The 26,129-nt window shown below is 43.9% G+C and overlaps 1 protein-coding gene across 1 annotated transcript in view; it reads right to left on the minus strand.

Moving 5' to 3' along the window:
- Window positions 1-2,359: 2,359 nt before the first annotated feature.
- Window positions 2,360-26,129, minus strand: part of LOC107114991 (adenylate kinase 9-like) — a gene marked incomplete at its 5' end in the record, with an annotated part of 57,565 nt that continues 33,795 nt past the window's right edge. The window contains 8 exons of the mRNA XM_015416600.1: window positions 2,360-2,562; window positions 4,670-4,784; window positions 6,736-6,838; window positions 6,919-7,017; window positions 7,238-7,407; window positions 12,610-12,806; window positions 14,338-14,558; window positions 16,498-16,644. Coding sequence (XP_015272086.1) covers window positions 2,360-2,562; window positions 4,670-4,784; window positions 6,736-6,838; window positions 6,919-7,017; window positions 7,238-7,407; window positions 12,610-12,806; window positions 14,338-14,558; window positions 16,498-16,644 — 1,255 coding nt within the window. The remainder of the gene's footprint in view (window positions 2,563-4,669; window positions 4,785-6,735; window positions 6,839-6,918; window positions 7,018-7,237; window positions 7,408-12,609; window positions 12,807-14,337; window positions 14,559-16,497; window positions 16,645-26,129) is intronic.

Below are 26,129 nucleotides of genomic sequence, written 5' to 3' on the forward strand. Positions count from 1 at the left end.
AATGTAACTTTTGTAAAAAGCACAATCATTTTCGAACTGCTATGACGCTTGATTGCACCAAAGTATATCTTATTGCACATTGATTTTAAATCTTTACGTATTTACCTCTGGTGTATGCATAAGCCACTTCCAGCCAAAACCAATTTGGCATAGGTTAGTTCTCCATACACGCACACACCCTCCCTCAATTAGTGTAGATAGGGTGTTCTGGATGCGGGGTGGGAACTCCAGATGACAACATGGCGTGCCTGATGACAGCTACCGGTACCAGATGACTGCAATCATTCCAGAAGACCCGGTGTAAGTCTATGTGTATGTGAGGACCATCTCTCCTGACGTCGATATGTCCTAAAAGGGGGGGAAATGTTACCAGAGGCATCCATTTTGGACTATGTTATGAGTTATGCTTATGAACATAAGCTTGACACAGAGCGGGCTAGTGAAGACTGTGAAGACTGTGAAGCACGGGGGTTCAACCAGGGGACAAGCAAAGACAATGCCAGCTGCATAGGATGATCATCACCTAGCCAGCAAGTTCTCCGGACTCGTTAAGCTCTTTATGTATGCAAACATTAAGGTTGATCACCACCCCGAAGCTCATCAAGCCTTTCAAGCCTAGCCCAGACCGAATGTCTCCACCTGACAAGCTTAACAATAGAAGTCCTCCCGTGCCAGACCAACAATAGAAGTCCATTACACATAGCAACAGCCACGTCAGCGCTACTGGTGACCTGGCACGTACCTCCTGCCTCCGCCCAGACACCTCCCATCAAGTTAATCAATAGATTGGAAATTGACCCCATAGCCAATCCCTGACCCTTGGGGTAGAGCCACCTGGTAAGCCGCCAGAGCCCACCCCCTTTTGCTCGCAAGCAGCTTTAAAACTTAGAACACAGAGAGAGACCGCTCTCTCTCTCTTACCCCCTTCCCCTCACCCCCTTCCCCTCACCCCCTTCTCCTACCTCTATATGTCTGTCCCCCCCCCTCAAGTATACGCTTTCTACCCCATTCCACCTCTTGCTGGAAGGTATAGGAGCTACGCATACAACAAAGGTAAATATATCATCAAGAAACCAACAATTTTCCTGCTAAAGCAACCAAGCCATAAACTGATCTAACTTGTTTTCTTAGTCCTTGTATGCCTGTGTGCTTTTTATTATTATTCTTGTGTGCTTGAACAACATATTCAGTAAAGAAAGATTTGTTTTAACTTCTGCCTTGTCTCTTCATTAAAACGTAACGGCTTAGCCCATCCTGCGTATACACTTGATCTGAATCCCGATTATTAAACTGTTCCAATTGTCTCTCCTAAAGAGCAATTCGGCTAACAGGCTGCTGTATTGCCACCAAGGCGCAGCTTGCAGTGGCTGCCAACCGCATCAGCTGACTGCCCCTTCTTTGCCATGGTGGTATAGTTCAGATCCAGGCTGGTTTACCATCTGAGTGAAAAAGAGGTCACCATATTTGCAACGTGCGAAACATGGCTGCCTGCTGATATGAGAGAAAGGCAATGCAAGACAGATAGAAAGCATGCAAATAGACATCTTGAGTGAGTAGAACATGCTTGAAGTGCCTCTGTGTGCTGCAACATACATCATATGCATACATGGTAGGGAAATGCAAGTAAGTACACTCATTAGATTTGCACAAAGGTGATATAGCAATGTTAAATGTGATGTACTTCTAAAATCTGTAATGTGTGGTGGCCTGTGATTCTGAAGAGATTATACAAGTGGAGATGACAACATAACAATGTGCAGGAATACAATATAAGACATTTATCCATTGCTGGTTAGAAGAGTTTTGAAGAAAAAAACAATAGTTATAGGCTGGATCTTGTTTTATTTCAAGAAATGAAGGTAAATTTTATTTCACAAACTGTGAAAGGAACAAGTGAGTATCAAGAAAGCATTCCATTAAATGCTACATAATAACTAAATGCGTAGCAACAATACAGATTGAAAAAGTCAGATTTAGTGATCACTTGAAAACATTTTTAAAAGATTATATATGTATTCTTTTAGTGATGGCTAAAGCAGTATGCTCCACTTATTAACATTTAATTAAAAGTAGTCCTCTGAAATCAGTGCAACTTATTTCCCAAGGAAAGATTGTTTAGGATGAAGTAGAATCTTGCAGAACTGACAGCAAGAGTTGGCAAACTATCCCATTTAAAATGCATGGAACAGACACAGCACACAGTCTTCGCCACATTGGCTGGGAAAGGCCTAACTGATAGCCTGGTCAGCAGCTCATCTTCTACTGGCTTTTGTAGTCTGCTCACTAAGAAGTTAGTCTACTCCGAATTTCACATTCAGATTTGACTGTCTGACTTTTTATTGTTGTGCAATGTTCCAAACTAAAGAGTAGCTGGATCCACACCTTTGAGAGACAAAAATGTCTGTAATTTGTGATCAAAATCAATTGGTCGATTTTGAGGCTCTTTATATTTCTTTGTCATTTTGGTTCCCAAGTATGGGATAAGTTCACAGTTGTCTATAAACCGGTCCAATTTCCTCTTGTACTTCTTTCGTACATAGTCAGAGCTTCTGGGGTTAAAGGCTATAGGAAACAAAATAATATTAATTATCCTTTGTCACCTGCAGTTCATGATGCCTGTTGCTCACATCATGACCTCTAAAGACATGTTGTATAATAATTTGTACTAACTGCCAATTATTTCCTCATATGAGATTTGTATTTGTGATTGTGATGATAGTGGCATTACCTTTGGCTAGAATTTCAGATTTTGGCTACATTGCTTAAACCAGTTATGTTAGTATAGGTTGAGGCCCAAACATCTGTAATGTGAACTGTCCCCATTCATATGTAAAATGGAGTAGTATGAATGCAATGTCAAGGTCCAAAGGAGCATGTAGGTATTGAACAATGGAACTTCTCCCATGGCACCTCCTTCTAATCACTTTCTGACTGTCTTATTTCCACAGTTGGTTCCGGTGTTGCAGGAAGAAAAGTGGCCTGAGGACATAATTGCAGGAATAAGACTAGGGAGCAGGTTTAGCATCTGCTTCCCTGCCCGTGTACTCTTTTGCATCTTGAATGTTTGTAGGTAGACCTAAGATGAAGATGTGGGTCTACTACATTATTATTTGTTCAATTATTTTATATCCCACTTTTCTCCCCAATAGGATCCGAACAAGCTAACACTGTTCTCCTCCTCCATTTTATTCTCACAACAACCTTGTGAGGTAGGTTATGCTGGGAACATCTGACAGGCCCAAGGTCACCCAGCAAGCTTCTATGGCAGAGTGGGGATTAAAATCTGAGTACCCCAAATCCTAGTATACCACTCTAGCCACTACACCATGCTGGTTCTCATTTTACTTTCATATTTTGTTTGGGTCTCTAACTTAGAGCATCTGGTTTAAGATGTCACTTTGCCACCATCATATGCAGTTTTAGCCTGAATAACTTGAAAAAGTGTTAGTTCATACTTGTAGAGCAGCAGTTTTCAAACTGTGTTCACAGGAACTCTGAGGTACATCAGGGAACCTCAGATGAGAACATGAGTAATGGATGTGTTTGTCATTACCAGTCGTTTCCCAACTGTACAACCGCAATGGAGTGTTAGATGCTTTGTAAAGGGTATATTAAGTTTGTGTGGTGCAGCACCACCCAACCAGATGAATGAACATAGTGCATCTTAGAATGTACTCCAGCCTCCTCTACGACTCACAGGGATTCCATAGAATATATGAACTGATTTTTCCACCAGGAGATAATTACTTTAGAAACAATTTCTGGAGGGTAGGAAGTTTGAAAACAGTCTATGGCTAGTGCTACTTCTTGCTGTGATCTTGAATTCACATAGGGTCTACTAATTTTGTTTTGAAGAGATCAATTTTTAGCTGCCAGCTGGTTTCAGAACTGAAATGTTTTGAACTAAGAAAAGGTCAGGTTACTGATTAAGAAGAAGAAGAGAAGAAGAAGAGATTGGATTTTATACCCCACCCTTCACTTGGATTCTCAGAGCGGCTTACAAACTCCTTTCCCTTCCCCTCCCCACAACAGGTGGGTGGGGCTGAGAGAACTCTGACACAAACTGCTCTTTTTCAAGGACAGCTGTGCCAGAGTTTGTGACTGACCCAAGGTCACATCAGCAGGTGCAAGTGGAGGAGTGGGGGATCAAAGCCGCTTCTCCCAGATTAGAGTCCGCACACTTAACCACTACACCAAACTGATTAAAAGCTGGAGAGAGAAGGCTGCATGCTGCCAGTGAAGTGCCGGTTTATGAAGTTAAATAGTTTATGGCCACATCTATAACCCAAACATCACTACAGGTATCCTATTGTAGCTCTGGTACCACTGGCAGAGAGCCCCTTTCAGAAAATTGGACTGGCTAAGTCAGTTAGGAATGTTTCTCTATTGTAGACAAAACTGCAAGCTCTAAGTGACAAATCAAGTCTGTGATCCTAAGCATGCTGTTGGCCTGCCATTTGCATTAGTCAGACATGCCCCCATTGCTCTACCATTAAAAAGGCTTGCAATTTTGACCACTTGGAAGAAAAGCTCAATTGAAATAATAGTAAATTATTGCCAAGAAAATGTATTTAGAATAGAGGTGCTGGAAAGCTATTATTTTGTCAGAGTTACAGTAAGATAATGTATGATAAAGAGAAAAATGAACAGTTAATACATTCTACTGTACCTTTCAAATGATAGGCTATGAACAGGAGTGCAGATTTTTTCACACTTAGGAATGGGAATTTTGGCTTCAAACAGCCTACTTCATTCATTGCTTTTATCAGGGCAGTTGCTACCCCCTGTAGAGATAAAATAATATTGATGTTAGTGTAGCAATATAAATTGATTGCTCCTTAAATATGGTTTCTGTTTGTAGCCTTCACTGCTCAGTGTATGTTCACAAACATCTTGGTCTTTCACATTATCCTCTGTAATGTTTTCAGGGTTCTCCTTTTTGTGTATCACTTTAAAATTTGGTCCGCATACCTACTCCTATCACTGATTTGCATGTTGAACAGCCACAGACCCTGGCAATTTGCGCAACACCTTCTTCCAGATTAGAGAATATCCAAAGAGATTCGCAAAGTTTAAACTTTTTAAAAATGTTACTATTAATTGTATATGGTTTTGTATTGTTGAGAAAGAGACTGATATTTGCTTTTTATGGAGTTATATCTGCTGACACACCACATGGACTGTGCATACACATACACCCTAGGCTTAGGGAATGCTATTTAAATCACCTGTTGTGAGAGGTTTCACATAGAAGGTACCTGCCTGCATTTCATGTTAATGAAGCTTGCAAACACATACAGCTCCTAGCCTTAGGGGAAGAGAAGCACATTTCGCCATTGTTAGCAGAAACCACAGCTTAAAGACAAGCAATCCCCCATTACTAGAGGACTTGATGTCACGCAATACACGGATCTGATCTACATCTGAATTGCCATTTCCTGGCAGATGTTGCTTTGATTGACTGGGAAAGCCAAGATCTATCTGCACATCAAGGAAGATCCTGACGCCCAGCTTTCACACCTAACCAGATGGCTTGTCCATGAATTAGAGTTTAGAATTTCAAATATTGACCAAACCCCTAAAGTAGATGCCCTTACTACACGCACCAATAGTTGTAGTAATGGGACGGGCTTACAGGTAGGTGGGTTTCCAGCTTGGCAAGGTTGCCATCCAACCGAATATTTGCCTATAAAACTCAGGGACCATGTGATGGGTCTTTTGCTAGCCGCAAACCCTTCATCATCCTCTGTCTGCTTTTACCCCCTAATGCCCAGCTTGCTATCCAACAACCCTTTTTGTCTATTCTTGATCTCTTGGCGTGCGCAGCCAAGGAGGTCCATACTTGCCGGCTGGTTCTGGCAGTGTGACTTAGAAAAACTCCTAGGTTCTACTTCCTTACCCTCAATTCTTAATTGCAACAGACAAGGCTCCAGGAACAGATAAGTATGAATGATACCCACCTACCTCCTAAGGAAAAAGGAACTATTTTTCTATTTCTGTACTCCTAAGGAACTTGATTTTATGTGTGTGTATATCTGTATTGTTTGAATGTGATTTTGATATTCTTCAGTAAAAGACAAATTGTGTTGAATTCACCAGTCTCGTCTCTCTCACTGGGACATTCTTGGGGTGGACTGGACCTCCGTAAACTTTGGCAGGAACCCATATTAAATTTAGTTTGCCATCTGCTGTAGATAAAGCAGTTTGGCTAACAGTATCCTTATTTTACTACGTTATTAGATCCTACACGCATATATTGTAGAACAAAATTCAAGTTCAGTGGCACCTTTAAAGGCGCCACTGAACTCGAACGTTGTTCTGTTGCTTCAGACCAACATGGCTACCCACCTCATCAAGCTTAATCAACTTGTCTCGTGAATTGCTGATTCCAGGGACTGGAAGAGTCTGTGATGAGAATCAGCCATTGTTATGGAAATCCGTAACTGTTTAGTAACTTGCATATTTTTTAAGTGACATGCTATAGTGTTTTTCTTTATCCATCTACTTAAGAAAAAGTATAGAAAGCATTGGCTATCTTTAATGGTGATAAAGATCTATTGCATTATTAACCAAAGAACAAATGCTGTGCATTCTCTTTCCATTAGTTAGTCCAGAGTCCAATTTGGGGATTAGGGATGAGAGCTGTTCAGAGAGTAACTGGGGGCGGGAGACAGCATAGTCAATTTGTCCCTGAAAGTTAATTTAATATGAACATAATTACTGAAAAAAATTAACCTGTTCAAGATATCCTGTCAAGGGAAGAGCTGTCAGCAACACTGGCTCCTTTTTGGGAGGAAGTTTATGTGGCAGTGTCTGCTTCCAGTATTTTTCTGGTAGTCTAAGGACAAAGAAGTTGTGGTTGATCAAAACAAACACTGAATAATAGTTAGGTAAAAACAATGTTAATGCATTTGGTACCTCATAAACTTCTGAAGTTTTTCTTCACTTTCAAAAATGTATAGCTTTTTGCAATATAGAACAGCATATTCAATGTCACCAGGTACCAGTGCTTCATACCTCAGAACAGATGGGAAAAGAAAGCCATTATATATACATTGGATCTAAAGAATACTTCAAACAGGGTTATTCAAAAAGTCCACAATTTACAAAATTATATGAATACAAAATCCTATACAGTTATCATCCAGTTTAAAATCTGCATCAGAACACTGCCTCACTTTGTCTTGTTTGGAAAATAAATAATTTTTTAGATGTCCTGCAAGATGTCGGTATTTACCTTTGCTTCCCTTCTAGATAAGTGACTGGACAGTACCCTTGCATTTCAGCTTGCATGGGGAATAAGGCCTTCACTTCTGCTGCGGTCAGTTTCTTTGGCAGTTTACTTGGGAGAGGAAGAGGGTGAGGTGCTAATGGAGGCACATATAATTCTGGTGTCTTCAGGAATTTCTGCATTAACAAGAAGTCAGACATAAGAAAATGCAGCAGCATATCATATTTTAACTGATGAACAAAATGCTTGTGAAATTAATTTTTCCAGGAATTGTTATTCTCTTCTTAAACATTATTGCTGTTTAACATTTAGCACTAGTTGTGTGTTAGATGCTCTCCAGAATGTAGATTATTCTACAGTGCTATCCTGAGCAGATCTGTCCCAATTCCAAGTCAGAAAGTCTTTGTTCAGAGAACTGGGTGTAATTACTTAGCAAAAGAAGAGTGCAGCATAATAAGGGTGACATTTTCAGGTTCCAGAAAGATTCTGCTGACAGGGAAATAATGAGAGAGCACAGATGGCTAACCTCGGCAAAGGCTGGTGCTTGCATATCACCATACTTCCTCAAAAATAATCTTTAGTCACTACTTTTTAAACATACGAATATGGATGTTTGGAAGGGAAATGTTAAAATTTAAAATGCAATTTTATTTCAACTGGGATCATTTTCAAGCAACTCTCACTACAGAATCTGCTTCAGAACAATCCACAATTGTGTATTCACTGAAATATCATAGTAAAACAATTCCTTTAATATTACTGCTCTTAAAAATGCATGTCGGGCCCAATTTGGCTTGTGAATGTGGTGTGGAGGGGAGGCGTTTTAGCCTCCCCTACTATACAGTTTTCCTGAACATAAATGGCGTGTGTGTATGTGTGTGGGAGGTGTTTGCCCTGCTGTGGGCTGCATGAGTACTGATTGCAGTACATGATGCATCACAATTGGGCAAACTGCCCCCCATGACTGTTTCAACTTGGGAAAATGGCACTGGAGGGAAGGCCAAAGCCTTTCCTTTTCCCACGTCATGCCAGTGTGGTGTAGAGGTTAAAAGAAGAAGAAGACGAATTTGGATTTATACCCTGCCCTTCATTAACCAAAGGTGTCTCAGAGTGGCTTACAAACTCCATTCCCTTCCCCTCCCCACAACAGACACCCTGTGAGGTAGGTGGGGCTGAGAGAGCTCTTGACAGAAACTGCTCTTTTTCAAGAACAGCTATTATCACAACTACGGCTTGCCCAAGGTCATCCAGCCAGGTGCAAGTGGAGGAGTAGGGAATCAAACCCGGGTCTCCCAGATTAGAGTCCGCACACTTAACCACTACACCAAACTGGCGATAGACTCTAATCTGGAGAACCAGGTTTGATCCCCTACTCCTCCACAGTGAGCCTGCTGGGTGACCTTGGGATAGTCACAGTTCTCTCAGAACTCTCTTCATCCTACCTACCTCACAAGGTGCCTGTCGTGGGGAGAGGAAGGGAAGGAGATTACAAGCCGCTTTGAGACTCCTTTTTTAAAAAAAAAATAATTTCTTTATTGAATTTTAAAGACAAAACAAACATAAACAAACAAACACCCAACCAAAGATTACATTTTTCAACACCATTGCAACAATCAAACTTAAGAGATTTCTTCATATCTTATGTATTTTTCCACTATGAATCAACGCATATTTCTTCTAATCCATCAATCTATTTTTCAGCCCAAAATATAAAGGTTCTCAGACTTACATTTTAAGTAATTACCTATCATATTATCTTCTTTTATTTAATTCAACAGATATCAGCAACAGCTGAGCTCTCCAGTAATCTTCTCGGCAAAAGTTTTCCGAATGCTTAACCAGACCCCAACAGGTCCATGGCCTTATTTTCCAATCTTAACCGTATATTTTATATATTATATTCTAACAACAAATTAATGTTCACAACTTTAGTCCTATTTCATTTCTTTACAATATAATGGCAAAAATAACCCCTGTAAACAACATTAGAAATAAAATTTTAAGAATAAATCAGATGTGTATAACCATTTACTGGGGAGTATCCAAGCATATAATTAGCCCCAAAAATCAGATATTCAAAATTAATGATCTAGAGTCAGATATAAATTAATTTTTACCACTCACTTTCTTTTTTTCAGGTAAAAGTTATTAGTAGACTACCCCAATCCTTACAGTACTTAGTTTCTTTGTATTATGCTAACAAAAATACTCCTTTTAAGCAACAACAGAAATAAGCTTTGAAGATAACCCAAAAGTGCTTAACCATTAAACTGCCCAGAGGTCTAAAATTCTTATTATCATTCCAAAATAAATCAAAATGCCTTAGTCCAGTACTTTCATTTCCATCCTTTAACACCATCCATGTTTCATTCGGTGTATTAAAAAAGAAAAAGAATTATGCTACCACATAATACAGATGGCAACCCTGTTTTCATTTCTTTATAATGGCAAAAATAACCCCTGTAAACAACATTAGAGATAAAAAATTTAAAATAACTCAGGTGTATATAACCATTTACTGGGGAGTATCCAAGCATATAATTAGCCCCAAAAATCAGATATTCAAAATTAATGATCTAGAGTCAGATATAAATTAATTTTTGCCACTCACTTTCTTTTTTTCCAGGTAAAAGTTATTAATAGACTACCACAATCTTTCTTACAGTACTTAGTTTCTTTGTATTATGCTAACAAAAATATATATTGTGTGTCACCAGCATGGTTTTTCAAATCACCTCTTAATCCCATTTTGGATAATCCAGGTAATTTGGATAAATAGTGCTAGAACTGCAACGTTATTTATATGGACACTTCCATCTCTCTAATTATAATCCTTGAGGGACAATGAATAAATTAGAACTGGCCTGGTTTTATTGGCAAACTTAGGCCCCGTTCATATGAGGCAGTTTGGGCCGGGAGCGGGCCAGATTGGAGGCGCATCAGACGGGCGCGATCCCACGGCAACATCTGCCTGGCGTCGCGCTCCCACCTCCAACCCGGCCCTTCCCCTGATGAAGCGCGTCAAAGATTATTATTATTATTTATTTATTTTATTTGATTTATACTCCGCCCTCCCCGCCCTCCTCCTACTTCGGTGGTTCATCTGGTTGAGGCGCTTCATCCTGGCTGTGGGATCGGCGGCATGTCTTGCCGCCATCGCATCCCCGGCCCTCTGCTCGAGCATGCGCAGTACGGCAGCCTCCCCCTCCGACTAGTGTCTTCCTCCCCGGCATCTGATTGTGCCGGGGAGCAACGGAGCGCAGCAACCGGGATCCGTGGGATCCCGCCGGGGCGTTTCTTTTCCCTGCCGTGTGGCAGGGGGCCTTGTTTTTCCTGTTTAATCAGATCTGGCACATGTGCTTTGCAGCCATTAGTCCTTTTCTTTGAAAACTGTCTCATTTTCTTTTTACTACATTTCTTCGTAACTGCATTAAGTTGCTTTCAGGCATTTCCTTCTGTAAGTCCTACTGTCTTGGCTCACTTTGCAAAATACTTTACTCGACTTTTTATCTGGGAGCGTTTCTTTTCCGTCTCCATACAAAATGAGTCTTGTGCTTTTTTAGCTTGGCAGTCTCCTTGTTCTTTCTCTGAAATCACAGAACGCTGACATTGTGGGGGCTCCTCCTTCTCTTCCAGCTCTGGTTTCTGTTTGCTTTCCAATTCTAGGTCTTTATTTAGAGACGCACCTCGTTAGATAGAATTTCTTTAAATTGGTCCAAGGTTATATATCCAAGTTCACTGTTTTCTAAGTTAATTAATATTGTTTCTTCTGCTGAGTCTTCCTTTTCTCCAATTAACACCATTTCCTTATCACTTGCTCCGTTCCTTTCCATGGCTGCTTATACGTTTCAAAACTTTGAGCTAATCTTGTGGGGGTCATTTAATGAGGGTCATCACAGATTGTAAAGAGAGCAATTGTGTACTCACAAGTTTCTTTTGTTGCAAGACGAATCAAAGGAAAAAAACCCCATAAACGAAACACTCTTTAAAATGGCTGGTCGAAGCTAAAGAAAAACATGGGAGTCATGTTTCTTTCCCTCGGTCACTCCTGCTTCAAGGCAAAAAACGGCTCACCCCCACACTTGCCAGGTGCAGGAGGTGACTGAGTGAAGCCTCCTGCTAACCCACCTCCCTCCAGGAGGTTGGGCGATGCCCCCGGTGAGCAGGGAAGGCATCAAAGGAGCAAAGAGGGGAGCGGGCAATTCGGGAGTATTGAAGAATGCCCGCTCACTCACTGCACTGTACCGGAAGCTCACTTTGAGACTCCTTGAGGTAGAGAAAAGCAGGGTATAAAAACCAACTCTTCTTCTTCTCTTGAGAACAGTTGGGCCTCTAAATGCTTGGGAATGTTAATTCCCCACTGGCATGTATGGCATCCTGATTTGTATCAAACATATAACACAGTTTGGCCCTAAGATGCATGTGCTAGTAGCATAGGATGCAGCAGTTTGCTGCACTCTCTCAAATACCAAATGTTATCGCTAGAAAACTAAGGCCGTTGTAGTTTTAAATTCCATAAATATGTCAACTGGTACAATTTTATATGCTAAATTATAAGTGATGCATGATGATAAAGTAATAAAACAACTTTATGTTTTATAGGAAAGTAATTATTGCATATGTTTCCGTTTTTCCCCAAATGCCATTTTTCCCCATCTCTAGGAATTCCCTAGCTCACAAACACTTTCTAATGATATCTGAATATCTAATGTAATAATAACAACAACAACAACAACAACAACAACAATAATAATATTTCAATTTATTAATTGCTCAATCCTGCAGAGCTGCTGGCTCTGAGCGATTTACAGTTACTCAAATACACACGGGACTAACAATGATTCAAAGGGGTAAGGGAGGACAACATATAAATCTTTAAATCACACACGTTCGCAGCTGACGGGGAGTTTGTTCAGCAGTAAGGTCAGACATACTCCAACGGCATTTTTCCCTCGACGTGGCTTGATGTCGTCAACTTTCTCCAGGACTGCTTCAGTTGCAGCGCAGCACTGCCACTGCCTGGTCGGACAGCCCATTACAGGCTTTCTTGATGCCGAAGAGTTCTTTCTAGGCTTTTCGATCTCATGCGCTGGACCTTCCATTCGCCGGCTAACACCTCCCCCACCTGGGGGTTTAGTGTGCCCACCCTCTCTAAGGAGTGGTACCCATTTTATCTACTCGCCGAAGCTTTTGAACCGCTGGGTGGACGGCGAGCTGGGGACAAGGCTGGTAGCTCACACCAGCACGGGGCTAGAACTGACAGTAGTTCTGTTCAGCTCAGATGTTTTAACCAGAGGATAAATTCCCTGTGCCACCACTCCCTGCCTGTTTACTTTCCAAATCAATAATTACTGTGTTCTACCTCCTCTGATACTCACGTCCAGCTCTTCCTGTCCAGACATTTTGTAGTAATGCCCTCGAAACTCTGCTGCAAACCGCAGAGAAGGAGTTACAGAACAATCAACAAGTTCTCCCTTTTCTGCAAGGCTGACAGGACAATATTGTCCAAACTCTCCCAATCGAGAAAGCAGTTCTTGTGGTGTGATACACAAATCAGCAATACTTGCTGCTTTCCCTGTTAACGATTGGACACAATATGCTGTGTTTCAGTTGTGACAGTAAATATTTGGAAGACAAACTTACAGCAGATAAAATATCATTAGTTACTACACATAATTTATTAACAAGCTTTCTACAAGTCAGCTGTACCAGCAGTATACTCTTTCATTCCCTGCTAAAGCATTTCATTTACTAAATGGATTCTTTATACGGAGGCAACAAAAGTATAACTACATTTTGACAAAATACTCTCCCCCACAAATTCAGTTTCAAAATAATCTTGGATTGTTCTTCCTACAAACTTCTTCAGCATCTCTTTGAATAGAAAAAAGGGAAAGAACAATGATTTGCAACCACTTGTATGAAACTAGTGCTCTCCAATGGCTTCCTGTCAGTCCTTGGCCAGGGAACTGGTTATGTATCCTACTGTTCCAAAGTTCAGTTTTTTCCTTGCCCCAGAAACAAGGAGTGTTACCATCCGGACTACAAAAGTGCGCATGCGCCGCGATGATGTCGCCCCGATCTGGCCACTTTGGGGGTGGGGTTCCCACCACCGACTGGACCTGGACCGGTGGATTGGGGGCTGTTTTAGCAGGGGAATCCCTGCCCCTCCGGGGGGACTTGGCAGCCCTAACCCTATTAGTGCAAATGGAGCCACCAACAATAACACACCTTGAGCTGTTCTGGGTCAGGAAAACTGAGCAAAGGGAAGAAGGGAGGCTTAAACATCCTTTACCTGTGTGCATGGTCCTGATCTGACTTGGCCCCTGTGTGCCTGGGAATTGAGTTCCTAGCAGGAAACTTGCAATGTATGTCTGAATCAAAGTCCTTGTGGTGAACTAAAGAGTAGTTTTAAGCCTAGGTACCTCAGAAGAAGGGGGGGAGAAGCTGCAGATGAGTATCCAGAAGTACAGAGACACTGACTTTAAACACTGTAAACTCCTTATGCAAGTAAGTATATTTCCATACAATTAGTAAATGCAGCTTGTTAGAAAACGAAGACAACAAGGCAAGAATCTTATGTACCCATCCCTTCATAGTAGAGAAAAAAGTAATATTTCATGTTGACAACACACCACATTTTTAAAAACAGTGTATCTTCCCATTGCTTCTACAGAACACTGGCCCCCCATTCTGAAGACAGACTGAGGGGGGATAGTATATACAACTAAATGAGGTACAGCTAAACCCTGACTGAGGATCTTTTCTATTCCCATCCCCACCTACAGAATGTCTTTCCACTGGAGCTGAGAGTGACCACATCCCTGAGAGCCTGCCAGACTGGTTTTAAAAAGATCTTTCTAGTCCAGGAAGCCTTTGATTTTGATGGAGGGTTTGTTATGGTGGTATATGCTATGGCAAAGGCAGGGGTCGGAGAATTACTTCTCAAATTTATTGTTGTAATGGTTATGATTTTATGTCCTTTGGTTTAAAATTGTATTATGAAGCACCCTGGGGAAAAGATATGGTTGACACGCTATCTAGAAATATACAAAATCATACAATAATTAAACCTCCATTAGTTTAAAATAGGATTCTTTGCTTACCTTGCCTGATTCTTTCCAGATACAACTGAATTTGTTTAGTGATCATCTGTGTTTCTTCAAGCACTTTGTTCCAGTTCCACCATTTGCTGTGGGATGCATCAATCATATACCAGTTTTGGTGTTGCTCTTCATAGTAAGCCCTGATTTCTTCAATTTGTGTTTTATAACATGAATTCTTGATAGCAAGGATCTGAGAACTGTCATGTACTGGATAAGGAGGTCTAAGAAGACAATTATAAATGGATTAATATATAATGCTTACATATGTTGTCTCCTAAACGTTCTACTGAGTGTCATATATAGATGGGCATGGAAGTAGGCTATGGGTATTTTAATAAATAGTTTCAGTAGCAGCAAAACCAGGCCACCCACAAACAAGAAAGTGCTTCATATTTACTGAGAGGAATCCCCAGTTTTGTAGAAAAACATGACTTTCTAAATTAATCAAAAGTCTCCTCCCCAATGGCATGATTAGACAGGCTCCAAGAGTCATGGGATGCTGAGAGTCAGTTAAAGGAAAGAAGGTGCTGGGAAAAGTAGCTTACTCATGCCCTGAGTGTTTAAAGCAGGGATGGCCAAACTTGCTTGACATAAGAGCCACATAGAATAAACATCAGATGTTTGAGAGCCGCAAGACATGAACAAATATTACACACACATTTTTATTGAAAAATATGCAGATTTGCTTTTTATTAACATTAAATGAGACTGACAAAAATAATAACAAAAGTGGTAAAAGCAGATATTGATAATGATATTTATTTGTCCAATGATATTTTTTTGCTAATGATATTTAGCTTCCCCAGCTGCCCTGCCAGGAGCCGCACAATATGTGTGAAAGAGCTGCATGTGGCTCCTGAGTCACAGACACAGTTTGGCCACCCCTGGTTTAAAGCATCATGGTCCCAAACTACAGGAGACATTTTCTCATGATGGCAGCTGTGAGGAATATAAGTCAGGCCAGGAAAAAACCCTGCCAAACCCATGGCAATTTTTGTATGTGGAGTTTGGGCCTTGGAGAAATAGATTTTGGAAGGAGTGCTGGCTTTCTGAACTATTCCCTCTTCTCATGAGGGAAGCTTCCAGCTCATTTCTGTATCTCATAAGGAGGTAGCTAGCCACAATGCCAGTAATAAAAGTTGCAAAACTAGGTCATTTATGGACAAGGTAGGGAATGCTCAACACTCATGGTATTCTCCAGGAACGAAGAATTATTTGACTATAAACCAAAAACCCACTCAACCCAATGAGGACTGAATGTGCTCCAGAAGGCAAAACTTTTTTTTAACAGTTGGAGTCAGTTAAAGGAAATTAAAGGGAAGGGAAATCAGCCTAGTCAAGCTCCTCAGGGTTTATAGATGGTGGGGGGACAGTTTGAGGGGTGAAGTGGAATTTCCAAATAGTTCACATCCTGCAATTCCTTACAGGCCTCCATGTTGCATTCACTGCCGACAGTGTCTAAGGCCCAAACAACACACTATGTGTAACACGATTGCCATGTGGACTTGCAGCAGGATATCAGATGCGAGTCACTCATGGCAACTCAGTTCTGAAGTGCTGCAGGTACCTGATTTGGATCAAAACCATTTCAGCTTCTTCCCTGGTGCCATTTTTATGACCCCAAATAGCTATGGGAATATTTATTTGCCCCACTGGAGGTTGCACATCAGCAAACGTATTCACGGGGAATGCTGAAGTTCCTCCTCCTCCTCACTACAGTCCCTGTTTGAATTGAGCCCCTGCAGCACTTCAGAATTGAATCCTCATGGGGAACTTGCAGCTGCTATATGGCTGCAAGTCCCCATGGCTATCATGTGTTACACATAACATACAGTTTGAGCCTAATAGCCCTGGCTACTGTTATCATGGAAGACACACAAGAACAAACACAGATGGAGGAAACATGATTTGTGGAACAAATGGGGATGAATCAGTGACTTTTAAGTAGTTTATTCAGCAGACAGAATACAATAAAGATTTTAAGGGAAGAACTTTGATATAATTTGTTGTAAAACTGTTGTACTGTAGAAACCTTAAAAACAGTAAGAATTCTATTCTATTCTATTCTATTCTATTCTATTCTATTCTATTCTATTCTATTCTATTCTATTCTATTCTTTTAAGAGATTTACTGAGCCATCTCCTTGCCGGGATTTTTACCTGTCAGGGCTTTGTTTATCCAGAAGTGCTCTTCTGAAGACTTCTTTTGCATCAATTTGCATCTCAAAGATTTTAACTGGAATTATTTTCATATATTCTAAGGTGTTTATTTGTTTTCTTGTTACAGGGTACCCATCAATAACAAATCTATGAAAAAATGAACCAAATTATGATCTGTATTGTGTTTTGCAGTTATCATAGAACCACCACAGGATTTATTTACTTATATATTTACTTACAGCATTTATAGGACCAAATACATTGTCAAAATAGCAAGCAAACTTTCATGTTCCCCCAAATTCTTTAGCAGTCTGAACGTTCAATACAAAAAAAAGGGTGTGGGAATTATAGAAGAGCCTGAAGTTTGTAGCCTTGAAATGTATAACAGAAAGTGCTATAGACTTAATTATTTGCCTATACTGGGTTAGATCATTGGTCTAGCAAGGTCAGTATTGTCTACTCTGACTGGCAGGTGCTCTCCAGGGTCTTAGGCAAAGAGAGGTCTTTCTGTCACCTACTAACTGGTCCTTTAATTGGAGTGCTGGGGGATTGAATGTGGAACTTGTTTTGCATGGCATGCAGATGCTGTTCTCCTGAAAAATAGGTTGCTTACCTGTAACTGATGAACTTCGAGTGGTCATCTGTGCAGTCACACACCATGGGTTTTACGCCTATGTCAAACCTCAGTCGGGAAGCCTAAAAAGCTTTAGCGACAGCTGTCCAAGTGCAGAGTCCTCCACAGTCTCGTGCAGCACGCTCCATCTGAGCATGCTCAATAGCCCCGGCAGACTCTGCCCCCACTCAGTTCCTTCCCACACCGCCGACCACCCCGAGGCCATCTTTCCAACCAGAGATGATGCCAGCAGTGGGGATGGCTGGGTGTGTGTGACTGCACAGATGACCACTCGAAGATCATCAGTTACAGGTAAGCAACCTGTTTATCTTCTTCGTGGTCTCTGTGCAGGCCACACACCATGGGTGACTGGCAAGCTAAACCAACGGCAGGATGGCGGGCGCTGGCATCTACCACCACCAATAAATAGAGGGCATCAGAGTGCTTAAACAGTCAACCTTTTATTTTAAACCCGTATCCCATAAGGGAGGAACAGAACATCAGAAATTATGCAAACCTCATAACATTTTACATAGTAAGTAGCAGTAGGAAGTAGCTTCTATACAAAACTTGCTGGTGAATATGCAAAGAACAAGTTCAGGCCTATCTCTTGCTATATCTCAGAACGTATAATCTACCAAACAGAAGAATTTAGAACCACAGGGTTTGTCATGTGCAGAAAATAGATCGGAGGATTGCTTGACCGTAGCAAGCATCCCTTCTAGCCCTCATATCCATCACATAATGTGTTGTAAAGGTTGATGGCCTCGCCCAAGTGGCTGCCGCACAAATGTCATGTAGCAGTACCCCTGCCATGAAGGCCGCAGAGGTTGAAACGGCCCTAACTGAATGAGCCCTAGGGACCGCCAGCAGGGAAACCTCAGCAAGAGGGTAACATAGGGCAATAGTCGAGGAGACCCATTTAGACAGCCATTGTGTGGAAACTGGTTGTCCCCGTTTGGGCTTGGAATAACAGAGGAACAACCGATTGCTCCTTATAGTGTTTTGCGTCCTAGACAAATAAAATGCTAGGGCCCTACGCACATCCAGAGTGTGGAGGGCCCTTTGACCCTCGTCTTTAGGTTCTTGGAAAAAGGTCGGCAACGTGATAGGCTGGGACAAATGGAACGGAGACACCACTTTCGGGAGAAACGCAGGGTCTGGCCTCATAACAACCCGGTCTGCGTAGAAGACTAAGTACGGGGAGTCACACCTCAAGGCACAAATCTCACTTACTCTCCATGCCGAGGTGAGCGCCACTAAGAGCGCTGTCTTCCCTGAAACCAACCACATAGGGGCCGTCGCCAATGGCTCAAAGGGTCGTCCCATGAGCTTTGCCGGAACTAAGGACAGACTCCAAGAGGGGACATACTGCCTTAGTGGGGGATTCAGGTGCAACAACCCCCTTAGGAAAGCCCTGGCCATTGGTTGGGAAAAAACTGACTTCCCTTCAATAGGGTCATGGGACACGGAAATGGCCACCAGGTGTACCCTTATGGACGAGTAACTCAGCCCGTCCCTAAACAACTTCGCCAAGTATGATAGTATTACAGTTAACGGAGCCATTTTTGGATCTATGGCTCGCTCCCTTACAAAAGCGGCAAAGCGCGCCCACTTATAGCTATAGGATTTCCTCATGGATGATTTCCTCGCATTCAGGAGGATGAACGACACTGTTGGTGACACGGTCACGGCCGGATATTCCACGCTGTTAGCTTGAAAAATGCCAGGTTGTGGTGAACAATCCGACCGTTCTCCTGTGAGAGCACATCCTGAATGAATGGTATGGGTCTGTACTGCTGTCTCGACAGTTCCAGGAGAATCGGAAACCACGGTTGCCTCGGCCACCACGGCGTAATGAAAATAGCAGAAATGCAGTCTTGCGCTATCTTCAGCGGTATTGGAGGGAACATGTAGAAAAGACGACCTCGCCATTCGTGCAGAAACGCTTTCCCCAACGACTTGCCGAATGGGCGGCCCCTGGTGTAAAAGAGAGGAAACTTTGCATTGTCTGTTGATGCGAAAGCATCCAGCATTGGCTGTCGAAACTGGCTGAACACCCCTTCCAGGCAGTCCCACTTTAGTGACCATTCGTGGTGCTTCGATGCCCTCCGGCTCAGATCGTCTGCCTGGATGTTGTCCTTACCTGGCACATGCATTGCACTGAGCCAGATATTCTGCTGTAGACACCATTCCCATAACTCCATGGCCAACTTGCACAGGTGAGCTGAGGCTGTCCCACCCTGCTTCAGGATGTAATACATTGCTGTTACATTGTCTGTAGCAATCAACACCGACTGGTCCTGCAGGATAGGCACGAGGGAACGCAAGGCGTGGCTGACTGCCCTTAGTTCCAGGATATTGATGTGACAGTTTCTCTGGGTCTCTGGCCACTGGCCCTGGACCAACAGTTCCCCACAGTGTGTGCCCCACCCCGACAGGGAGGCATCTGTAAAGACAGTTAGGTCCATAGGGCGCTGTTGAAAAGGCTGTAGTAGGTTGGGCATGTCGGTCCACCAGCGGAGAGATTTCGTTACGGCAGCTGGGATAATGAATGTTTGTGAAGCGGAGGAACCAAAGCTGCAGGATGCACATTTTGAGCCGTGCCACCGGCATGACAGCCGTTGTAGCCGCCATCAGTCCTAACATCCTCTGGACCACCCCCGCTGTCTGGGCTGGGCGAGTAATGCAGTCCGAAGCCAGGCTCTGAATAGTTATAGCCCTGGTCTTTGGAAGGAAGGCCATGGACACCGTAGAATCCAGAATCGCACCTATGAACTCAAGTTGTTGCAATGGCAGTAGATGTGATTTTTCCAGATTCACACACAGGCCTAAACAGCCGAGCAGGCTCAAAGTCTCCACGACATTCCGTCGTAGTTCCCCCTGTGTGGGAGTGACCAGGAGCCAGTCGTTGATGTAAGGAAACACCAACATTCCCTTCACTCGCAGGTAAGCAACCACTACGGCCATGCACTTGGTGAAGACGCGTGATGCCGTCGAGAGGCCAAATGGGAGTGCCCCGTACTGGAAATGTCGTTGTCCTACCTGGAAACGCAGGTACTGACGATGCTGCGGGTGTATTGTGATATGGAAGTAGGCATCCTTCAGGTCTATTGATGCCGTCCACGCATTCCGAGTGACTAACGCCAGGGTAGACTGGAGCGTCACCATGCGGAACTTCCTTCTTCTGATGTATCGGTTCAGCCCTCTCAAGTCCAGAATGGGCCTCTTGGACCCATCTCTTTTTGGGACCAGGAAGTACCTTGAGTAGTAGCCCTGTCCTCACTGAGTTGATGGCACGGTGCCTTTTCTCACGAGGTTCGCAACCTCCTCCCACAACAGCTGTCGGTGGCGTAGTCACTACATGGGGGGTGTCTGGGCACGAATCGAATTCTATTGCATAACCAATCCTTATAATAGTCAAGACCCAGTGATCGTTTTTGATTTGTTCCCACAAACTGTTGTAGGGCCGGAGCCGAGTGCCTGGCCGTAAGCTGCCAGTACCGATGGTGCACCTGGCCATGGCCCCCACACCGTCAAAAGGACTGCTTAGGCTGCTAAGTGGCCCTCTTGGTGGGTGCAGCCCTCGGTCTCTACTGGTACTGCTGTTTAGACGCATATGGCCAGCGTCTCCAGGTCTCTGGTTAGGTTTGAGACCGGGGGCGACGGACATACTGCGGCCTCCACGGCCTTTGCTTTTGAGGCCGCTGGTGGTAGGGCACATATAGTCCCAAGTTCCGAGCGCGCTTGCGGCTCTCGTCCCCGTCTCTGAGTGCATCATCAGTGGACTTATGAAACAGGCCGCAGCCATCAAATGGAAGATCTTCAATTCTTTGCTTGACATCCGTTTGGAGCATTGTCGACTTGAGCCATGCATGCCTGTGTAGAGCCACCGCGGTAGCCATAACTCGAGAGAAACAGGAGACGGAATGTCACACTATCGCTACCTGCTGCCTCGCAACTCTACGCGATTCCTGGATCGCACCCAAAGTCACCACTCTACTTTCCACGGGGAACTGGGTCCAGGTGGGCCTCGATTGTATTAGAAAGGTTAAACATATACGCTGACATATAAGAAATGTACATCTGCATTTTTGTGGCAATCGATGTGGCCGCATAGATTCGTTTTGCCATGGAGTCCACCTTCCGTCCCTCTCTGTTGAGCGGAGCCAGGTAGTGGGATTGCTTCATCTTGGACGAAGAATGTACTACTGTAGAATTCGGTTCCGGCTGGGACTGTAGGAAGCAGTCGTTATCTCCACGCACCCTGTACATTGTCTCATATCTCTTAGGGATAGGTGGTATCAAAGGCAGTCTACTCCAGGCTTCCTGCAGAGTAGTCATATGTACAGGAAGCGTCGGTAACACAAAAGGGGCAGGCCTAGCCGCCTGGAGCATATCATGCACTAAGTCTGCGACAGGGGGTTGGTCCGATGTTGACTGTATACCTAACGCTCTGGCCAAGTTCTGCATCAAGTCAACAAAACCCCCATTGTTCGCTGAGGCAGGCAGGGCATGCTGGACATCTGTGACATGCACAGTCGGGTCATCAAGGTATCTCTCATCATTGGAGCCGAGGCCTGATGTATGGCCCTCTGATCCCAGAGACGAGGCATAGCTGTAAGTGTCTAGGAGCGTATCATCATCCTCCCCGGCTGGGTCATAAGAGTCTTGAGCCCCCGAGGACACACCCACTCCAGTTCCAGTTGTATAGGTTCGAGCTGACAACCCAGCGCGGTAGGGATGGTTGCGCCCTAGCGTACGATCGCCCTGGCGCCCACGCACCCCTCCTCTCGAGGGGGATCTAGATCTCTGTCGTGATGAGGGTGCGGCCTGGTCCCTCAGGGTATTTTTGTGCCGGGGCCGGGGGGGGGCAGTGCCAGCTGATCCGGGCTCCAGCTCGCCCTTTCACAGTCGTACCTCTCCGAGCATTCACTAAGGGCATAGCTGGAGGAGGCGGGAGACTGACTACTGGAACAGGTGCCGTAGAGGTGATGACCATCAGGCGTTAGGCGTCTGGGCGTTGACCCAACCTCTGCCAGGATCTCTAGAGGCAGCACGGTGCGCACAAGCGATGGGTGCCTTGGTTGCACCAGTGAGGTGGTTGAGCGCTCGCCTGCAAAGTCCAAACGCGATCCCTTGCTCTTCACCGTTGGTGAGTTTGAGGAAAAGCCAGCCAACACAATTGGAGTGACCGTTAACTGTGCCTGGCAGCGTTCATTGGTGGCCCTCCGAGCCGCGTTAGGCTTAGTGCGCTTTTTACAACTTAGGCACCTTTGATTTTGAGTGCTTTTTGCCGGAGCAGGACGGTTGTTTAAGCGATTTGTTCCGCTTTCTCCTTTTGCTGCCCGGTAACGGCCACAGCACGTTGCACCGAATCGCCCCTCTCTAACAGTGGGGGAGGTGGTGATTGCCCCTTTCCTGCTGTCTCGGCCATTGTAGGGGCAAGGGACTGCTCTAATAAAAACACTTTCAGGCGAGCCGCCCTATTCTTTCTCGCCTGACTAGTGAACCTCAGGCACTGTTGCACAAGTAGGTATTTTAGATTCTAACATGGTCTTGTTATGGCATACTGATTACAAAACTTTTTGTGGTCTGTCTGTCTGTCTGTCTGTCTATCTGTTTCCCAGTTGTTACAGCATACTGATTACAAAACTTTTATGTGTGTGTGTATATGTACACACACACACACACACACACACACACACACACAAGGAATAAGTCCCATTGTGGAAATAAATGCAACGAGCTCTAGAAAGAGGCTCTGGGAGAGTGCCAAGGCCTTGGGCACTCAGCATCAATGTGCTGTGGTGACCATAGCAGGGTATAATGACACAGAGTCCACCATTTTCTCCAGAGGAATTGATCTCTGCTACCTGAAGAGCAGTTGTAATTTTGAGTGATCTCCACCCCTCACAACAATTGTTACCCTGGAGGGAATGGCTGGTTTGGAGGGTGGAGTCTATGGCACTGTACCTGTCTAAGGTTCCACCGCTCCTCAAACCTCACTCTCTCCAGGCTCCATCCCTCAAATCTCCATGAATTTCCCAACCTGGAGTTGGCAACCCTATCTCCATTTCCAGCCAAGCATCAACCTGCCATTATCTGCCCTTTTAAGTCAGATTTCCATCTCCTCCCCCCTCCCTCCTGGAGATCAGTTATAATTCTGAGTGATTTCCACCCCTCTTCTGAGATTGGTGGTTCCCCAGGAGGGAATGGCTGGTTGGGTGGTGTTAGGAGATGAACTTATTGGTGAATAAATATTTGCTTACACAAGGACACATGCCATGAAATATGCTCACAAATCCACATGGACTTGGGTAAGGCTGTGTGTGTCTCATCTGCTGTGACTTGGTCTGTTTACCTGACAGGCTTTTGCCTGCTGTGTTTATGTAAATGGAGCTTGACACACACACACCTACGGTCAGCAAAGGATTATGGGAGCAAGACAACATGGTGAGTTCTTTGTTAGCAGAAAAGGACAACTTCTGGCTGCATATTCTCCATTACTGAGAGACAGAGATGTCACGAAGGCAGAAACCCTAAATCTGCATTTGAATCAGTTTCCTGTTTGCAACACCTTGGCTGCTGCCACACACGCTAAGTAATCCACTTTCAATCCACTTTCAGTGCACTTTCAAAGTGGAGTTTTACTGTGTGAACTGGCAAAATCCACTTTGAAAGTGTACTGAAAGTGGATTGAAAGTGGATTACTTAGCGTGTGTGGCAGCAGCCCTTGGCGAGCTGGTGAAGGCAATGGGTCATCAACACAACAAAAGAAGATGCCTTGGAAGAGAAGTCACGCCCAGCCAGATGGTGACCATAAGCTAGCATCTAGAATTACAACACTGTCCATCCCCTGGGAAAACCTGCCCCTTTCCACACTCAAACCAATTGAAGTTAGCCATGGGTTGTGCTTAGAGAAACGGTGGGACACAAGCGGGCAAAGGCCCCCCCTTTGCAAAGTTCTACTATTTAACGCAGAACACACTTTTGTTCTTTGCTGCTGGATAGCCAAACCCCACCAACTATGCTGCTGGAAAGCCATTACCCTGGCTGCTGGCTGGCCACTAACCTACACGTGGCTTAGCCACCTACCCCTCTCATCTTCTCTTAGAAAAGGCTCTTTAGCGTGAACCCTCTGGAGCTGTACAGTCTTACAGCTTCTGAGACTTCATGCCTACATTAGCTGGCTTGTTCCAAAACAATGTGGAAGAGCTACTATTAATACCAGAAATCCTTTCCTTAGTCTCCAACCTACTATTGCTACAAGACAGCTTCTGGATAAGCCAAGTATTTTGCGAACACCTATCTCAAACTCCAAAGTAACTATGGGAACTATTTTTATATTCTTTTCTTTATATGCTAAAGGAACTTGTGTGTTTGATAGTATGATTCTGTTGTTTTGTATGTGTGTGAAACTTTATACCATTTAGTAAAGAGAACAACTGATTTTTACAGACACCTTGTCACGTTGTCTCTTTGGGCCTGGATTTCTCATTCAGATTTGCTTTCTCTGTATACATAACCGCTAACCCACCCCAGGATTGGTCCTCCTTCCCCCATAATGGAGGATCTCTCCTAACAGTGGAGTCTATGACATTGTACCTGTCTGAGGTCCCACCCCTCCTCAAACCTCACCCTCTCCGTGTTCCATCCCTCAAATCTCCAGGATTTCCCACCTGGAGTTGGCAACCCTATCTCCTTCCCAGGCAATCAACCTACCTCTATTTCCCCCTCACTCTTCAGCTTTCCATTTTCCCACACACATACCTGCAGCCTTTTCCATGCTCTGAAGCCCTAATTGCCACATAATTTATTTATTCACCATTTTCTCCAGGGGAACTGATCTCTGCCATCTGGAGAGTTGTAATTCTGAGTGATCTCCAGCCCTCACGTGGAGATTGGCAACAATTGTTTCCCAGGAGGAAAAGTAATCTTTCTTTGCATTGGGGACCAAAGCAGCTTACATCATTCTCCTCTCCTCTTTTGACTTGCACAACAACCCTGTGAGGTAGGTAAGGCTGAAATTCTGTGACTGGTTCAAAATCACCCACTCAGCTTCTACAGCAAGAACCCGTGTCTAGCAGACCCTGCCCTGAAGCACTGACTGCTACGCCTATGGCAGCCAACCTCCAGGTGGAGCCTGAAGATCACCAGGTATCACAAATGAACTCCAGACAACAGATCCCCCCCAGAGAAAATAACTGCTTTGGAAGGTGGGCTTTATGGCATTCTGTTTAGCTGAGGCCTTTTCCCTCCCCAAAGCCTGAATTCCATAAACTCTACCAGAAAATCTCCAGGAATCTCCCTACCGGGGGCTGGCAACCCTAGTCAGGACTGGCCCCAATGAGTTCCTCACAAAGGCCTGTGAAGGGTTTCCTTGCTTTGTCTGAACCAAGCTTGGTTGCCTACCATGGTGAAATGGGCTCCAGTTTACAACTCAGCTGTTTGCCTCCCACCCTCATCCCGTGGGCATATCTCACTCCTTAAATTCACTGCCACCACTCACGGAATCATCACTGCCTTTTTATAATTTTTTATTTTATTTTCTACATAACTCTTACAAAAACTACACACTAACTAAAATTACAGTTATACAACAACCATATATGATAATAATTATTGTCTTAAGTCAAAGCTTTTCTCTTATTTAGGTTAAGAATAAAAATTCCATTCTATTGTTTCAATATTTCACTGCCTTTTTAGAGGGACAGTGAGACCCCTCTGGTCGAATCTCCCTATTTGGAGATGGAATCCCCAATCTTTGTGGGATCCCTGGAAAGTTGGCAGTCCAAGGGTCTGGCCTTTCCTTGCTTCCCTGGGCTACCCCCTCCCTTTGGTATTGTGCAGAGTGGGGGAGACTATGTGGTCAGCACACAACACAGTTTATTAGCCCAAATAAATGAATTTATTTAACTATTTACACAGTTATGGAGCACACACACACTGTAGGAGTAAGCAGACACCATGAACCAAAAGGATATAAATCAACAGGGGTTAAACGCAATCCTCTTTC

This window comes from Gekko japonicus, unplaced genomic scaffold (genome assembly GCF_001447785.1).
Source record: "Gekko japonicus isolate JY-2015 unplaced genomic scaffold, Gekko_japonicus_V1.1 scaffold4194, whole genome shotgun sequence".
Lineage (NCBI taxonomy): Eukaryota > Metazoa > Chordata > Lepidosauria > Squamata > Gekkonidae > Gekko > Gekko japonicus.